A 5536-nucleotide genomic window follows, 5' to 3' on the forward strand; every position below is an offset into this window, starting at 1 on the left:
TATTCAGATGATATTCGAGGGTTATAAATATATTACACTCTCTGTAACATCTCTATAACATATCAATAACCCTCAATACCCTCTGAATAACCTCCAATGTACATAACCCTCTGCATACATAATTTTTTCAGTCTTTATCACTGTGGAGAATTATTTTCCGCATATATCAATTTTTTATTAAAGAAATTCCGAAGCACATATAGCGTGAATATGATTATCCTGCGATGCAAGCCTAATGAATTATATTTTAAACTTTCACATTTTAGTTTAGATATATAATTTAATATAAATTTTATATGACATTAGAATTCAGTTCAAATTGACCATATTTATTCGGCTTTCCCCATCTGCTAACCCACATTGAATTTAATTTACATGAAACCAAACAAATATAATAATAATCACATTCCAAATACACCAAAAACTTCTAAATAAAATTTACATACACATCACGCAATTCCCATGTATTTACACATCTAACACCCAAACTTCAATTTTTATTCATACGTACAATCCATGCAGGAAATTTTATTATTATTTTCTAACAGCTAAAATGATGATATTTCCAATGTAATATGAAACATTTGATTGATATAAACGAAGGAAAATGATTTGAAAACTTAGATATGCAAGTACATTGGAATTAGATCGTATGAATGAAATGTCCTAAATTTCAATGCATATGGCAAATTTACATACATAGCATACTATCCTACGCTATTTGCATATATCTAACACCAAAAACTTGAATTTACATTTATAACACCTGATGTCATAAACTTGAGCATGAAAAACTGTATTTTCACTTCTAAAGAAAATAATGATGGTGATACTTCTAAGATTTGAGTGGCATCAATGTAAAAATGATTAGGTGTCAGGTAAATACATTAGAATAGCCTGTTATGCATGTAAAAGCTCTACTGTATATGTATGTATGTGTATATATATATATATATATAAATTAGTACTGGTACAGATGCATGTATTAGAGAAAGCGAATCATAAGGGTAGACAGGCATTACAACACAAAAACGAACTAAACAAAACTATTCAGATTCGAATTATGCCCAGCACCGGCAGGCACATTCATCTAAATCCTTTCATACACAGATTAATCATATTGTTCGCTAAAAGGTTCTTAAATCATTTTAAAACAGTGCTGACCCCATCTCATATTGCCTAAACTCAATACCCATAAGTAGAACCATAAGTAGAACCATATCCTCCTGCAGCATGAGCAGCAAGCCCCGCATTAGCTGCCGGAGACGAATAAAGATGGCCGTGTTGGTACGAGCCGTATCCCTGATCTGCTGCTTGACCCATAACCGTCGGCGCCGCAGCAGCAGCAGCAGCAGCAGGAGGGGCGGCGGCCCGCCATGAAATTCTGCAATATATATAAATATATTTTTTCAGCAGAAATTGTAAAAACTGTTCAGGAAAAAATTCAGATATTGCGAGTCCACCAGAAAAGATTTTCAAGTGATGTCTGTTCAAGGAAAAATATCTATTGATGGACATAATTTCATGGTGCATATACATAAATACAATCCATCTTGTGTATCTACATAACTAACACTTGAAACTTTGCTTTTTATATTTATACCACCCAAATCTTTCATAACACATCAAAAGTACGATTTTTTTTAAGGGGACCACCTAATTCCTATTTATTTACATTAATAACACCTAAACTTTAATTTTTAAATTGATAACACCCAAATCTTTCATATCACATAAAAAAATCGCTATTTTAACTTTTAAAAAGTGAAATATACCTTTTTCATGTATAAATAAGGTGGCACATGTATGTAAAACTTGAAGTTTAGGTGTTAGATAAGTATATTCATAGGAACCTAGTAATATGCATGTAAAGACTCCTTAATTTAACTGTTAAAAAGTGAAGTACACATTTTCATGCCTAGGAAAGTGGTATATCTGTAAATATTGAAAATTGCATGTTAGATATGCAAATACATAGGAATTGACTGATATGCATGTAAATCTTGTTTCATTTCCAATACACGTTTTTTCATACATATAGAAGATCCATAGAAATGCAAATGCAACTTAGCTAGTTCAAAAACAATTTTGTAAGGGTCCGGAAATCAAAGGCATTTTCTTCATATAATTTACTTCTTTTGACCTCAACAAAGATAATTATCTTCAAAAATTCACAGTAAAGCAAATGCAGTAAAAACAGGGCAATCCAAAAGGTTATCATGTGAAAGTAATAAGAATCAAACATTAAAGGATGCATGACGGTGAAGTTTTAGTTGATATTAAAATAAACTTTCACAAATGTCCCAAACATCGCTGATACGGTTAGCTGTGTGATAAAATATCATACCTGTATCAGTTGCTGAGCAGTCTGAACTTGTGTAGCACTTCCAATAATCTCAACGGTCATTTCTCCTGGTACACCCCTAGTTTCCTGTATAGTAACAGTAGCTCCACTGGCCCGTCGAATATAGCTGATATTAGTTCCGGCGGCCCCTATTACAGCATCAGCATAGGAAAGGGGAATTTGCATATGCTGGGTAACCTGAAAAAATATCAGCACCTTAGAAATACACAGTACAGAGGAAAGAAAAAAAAAATTAATGCACATACATAACACACAATTCTTATGCATTTACATATCTAACACCCAAGTTTGATATTTACACTTAAAATACCTTAGTTTCATAAACCCATGCATGGAAAGGTGTATTTAACTTTTTAAAAGGTGTTAATGTTGGTAATTTTCATGCGATTTTAAAGACTGGGAGTGGTACAGATCAGAGAATTTTTCACCTGAGCAACCATTGCTGCAGGTTGATTAGTTGCCGAATGAATGCTGATGGATGGCGCATCACGTCCGTATGTAGATATACCATGGTGAGGTTGTTTTTCCAATGGAGCGAGGTCAGGTGGATGGTAATAATTGTCGAGAGGACGAGAAGGCATGTATTGAGGATTGGCACCATAGCCCGGACCAGCATTTGAAAGGCCTTGAGGATGGCCCCAGGGTTGAGGTGGAGGCATGTTGTGCTCCATATGCAGATTCTGAATGGAGGTCTAAAATGGAATTCACAAAAAATTTAAGAGCTGATGAGCATAAACAAATCAATAAACTCTCAGATACAAGCTAAAACAATTTTTAGAAGGACGTTAATCTTAAACCGAGGAAAAAACTAACATGGATCTCAAATAATGGAAGCACGCCACGGTCGACCAAAAACTTCCTTAGATGATTCGATACCACCTCCAATGCCCTATGCACGGATATGGGTTCTCCTTGTATTTCAACAACTCTGTCATCAGGCAAAGCAACAGGAGGCAGATCCTCTGCACAAATTTAATCAATGCATTAGTGAACAAAACAGTCAAGGTAGTGATTCTTTTTCACCAAAAACATATCACTAAAAAATACCACTTTTTTAATTTTTAAACATAGGTAAAGTGGCATATATATATTGAAGTTATATATGTAAATATATAAAAATTAACTGGAATGTATATAAGTCTTTTGAAGGAAAATCAACGAGTTCAATAGTTCTCTTGATGCCGAATGTAGACATGCTTAAGAGTTTATCTCGTACGTGATGAGCTTTTAGAATTGTTTTATTTCTCCATTAAAAAGAGCTAATCATAGAGGTGAGCATTTGGTCGATTCGGATGGATTAGTCTTAAAATTAATCAAACCAATTGCAACTGAAATCCAGAATCCAGAAAACCAAACCAATCTAAATTTGATAATTTGATAAAACCGACCCAATCAAACTAAAATTCAATTTAGTTTAAACAATTCAATTATGAGCAAACTGAAATTTATTTGTTTATTGGAATATGGCCAAGAATAAACATTACAAATTCTATAATTTACCAACATAATATCAATTTGATTTCATGAATCCTCTATTTAATTCAATCAAAGATACATATAATAATTTTTTTTATTTTTTGTTTTTTAGACATGAAATTAAAATATAATAAAGAATTTTAATAAATTTTGGTTTTCGGTTTGTTCAGTTGAATCAAAATTAACACTAAATCAAAAATCAAAACCCAAATATTAAAGTTTTAAAAACCAAAAACCGAAATTCATTTTTGAAACCCAACCGAACCAACCAAACTTAATTGGTTCGGTTCGGTTTTTCGGTTTTGACCAAACAATGCACACCCCTACTTGATCGATCCATTTTCAATGAACAAACTAAATTATTAGCATGCAGTAATTTAGGACCATTGTCAAACTGATAAACGTTGAACCAGATAGCATGACATTTAGCATAGGTTGATTGTAACATTCTAAACAAATAAATTACAAGTTCATCACATTAGTTGGCCTTTCAGTCACATAAACTGGTTGAAGGTTAATAAATTGAACACTCTTTACAATGCAAACATTCAAGACAAAATAAAAAATGAGATGCGGCAGGAATGGACTAAATAAAATAATTTGAAGGAGAATAACAAACCACTTAGTAAGGTCCTTCATATCAACAACTTCAAATCAAAGAAGAATTAAAAAAATGTTACTTTCAAGTCCCGAAAAAAAAATAAATATAAAAAAAAACATAAAACTATATAGACAACAACCACAACAAGCCTTTATCCCACTAGGTGGGGTCAGCGCCATGAATCTTTTTTCTTCATTGTGTCCCAATTGAGTGTCATATTTTCATTTAATTCTAATAATTTTTTTTATACAATATGTCCAAGTCTTTCTAGGTCTACATCTCCATTTCTAAACATAAGTCGAATCTAAAGCATCCACTCTCATAACCGGATCATCAGATGGTCGATGTTTAATGTGGCCAAACAATCTAAGACGACTCTCTCTAATTTTGTCCGCCATTGGAGCTACACCAACCCTATCAAGGATATATTCATAGGATATATTCATTTTTGTCTTTAAGTGTAAAACTATATAGACACAAAGAAATAAATCTACACACATTTATCACAAGTAGAACTAGTGTTAGTTTTACTCATTAAATTCACCCAATTATTTTCATTAACATCATTAAAGCTAAAGGCATTAATGATTTATATAACATCTATGATCATTTGAAAATTGATCAGATTCATCAAAATCAGAATAAATGTTTTAATTTCATCAAAAGATAGTCATGATTTCAATGTTCAAAGTCTTTCGAATAGAATTGGAAATATGGAAATCTCTTTGATGCTGATAATCTAATCAACTTCTAATGAGTGTGATCTTCAATTACAAGTAATAATATATTGTTTATTATAGCTAGAGGCAATTTGACTGTTTGGATTTGTCAATACATGGGTAAAACTAATGGGTCGTTTGGGAGCATTTCTACATTGTTTTTTTATTACTATTTTTTATGTTATTTTCCTTGTATGTTGGCATGAAATTAATCATTATTGGTAACTTAAAATCAGTTGCATTAGTTTGGTTACGCAGTGTTACAAGGGTTGCCGATGAAGCAATGGTGACAGTCAGCTAGCCGAGTACAATGAGAGAGAACGTCAATGGCGATTAGCTATGTCACCAATGAAGAAGATGGTGGAAAGCAGGAAT

At 32.5% G+C, this 5536-nt stretch overlaps 1 protein-coding gene across 1 annotated transcript in view; it reads right to left on the bottom strand.

Moving 5' to 3' along the window:
- Positions 1 to 958: 958 nt before the first annotated feature.
- Positions 959 to 5536, bottom strand: part of LOC110023310 (flowering locus K homology domain) — a 15804-nt gene continuing 11226 nt past the window's right edge. Inside the window, 5 exon segments of the mRNA XM_020722636.1 lie at positions 959 to 1371; positions 1373 to 1384; positions 2348 to 2542; positions 2794 to 3057; positions 3179 to 3327. Of these exon segments, the coding sequence (XP_020578295.1) occupies positions 1186 to 1371; positions 1373 to 1384; positions 2348 to 2542; positions 2794 to 3057; positions 3179 to 3327 (806 nt within the window). The 3' untranslated portion in view covers positions 959 to 1185.

The sequence above is a fragment of the Phalaenopsis equestris genome, unplaced genomic scaffold (assembly GCF_001263595.1).
Source record: "Phalaenopsis equestris unplaced genomic scaffold, ASM126359v1 Scaffold000224, whole genome shotgun sequence".
In the NCBI taxonomy this organism is placed as follows: domain Eukaryota; kingdom Viridiplantae; phylum Streptophyta; class Magnoliopsida; order Asparagales; family Orchidaceae; genus Phalaenopsis; species Phalaenopsis equestris.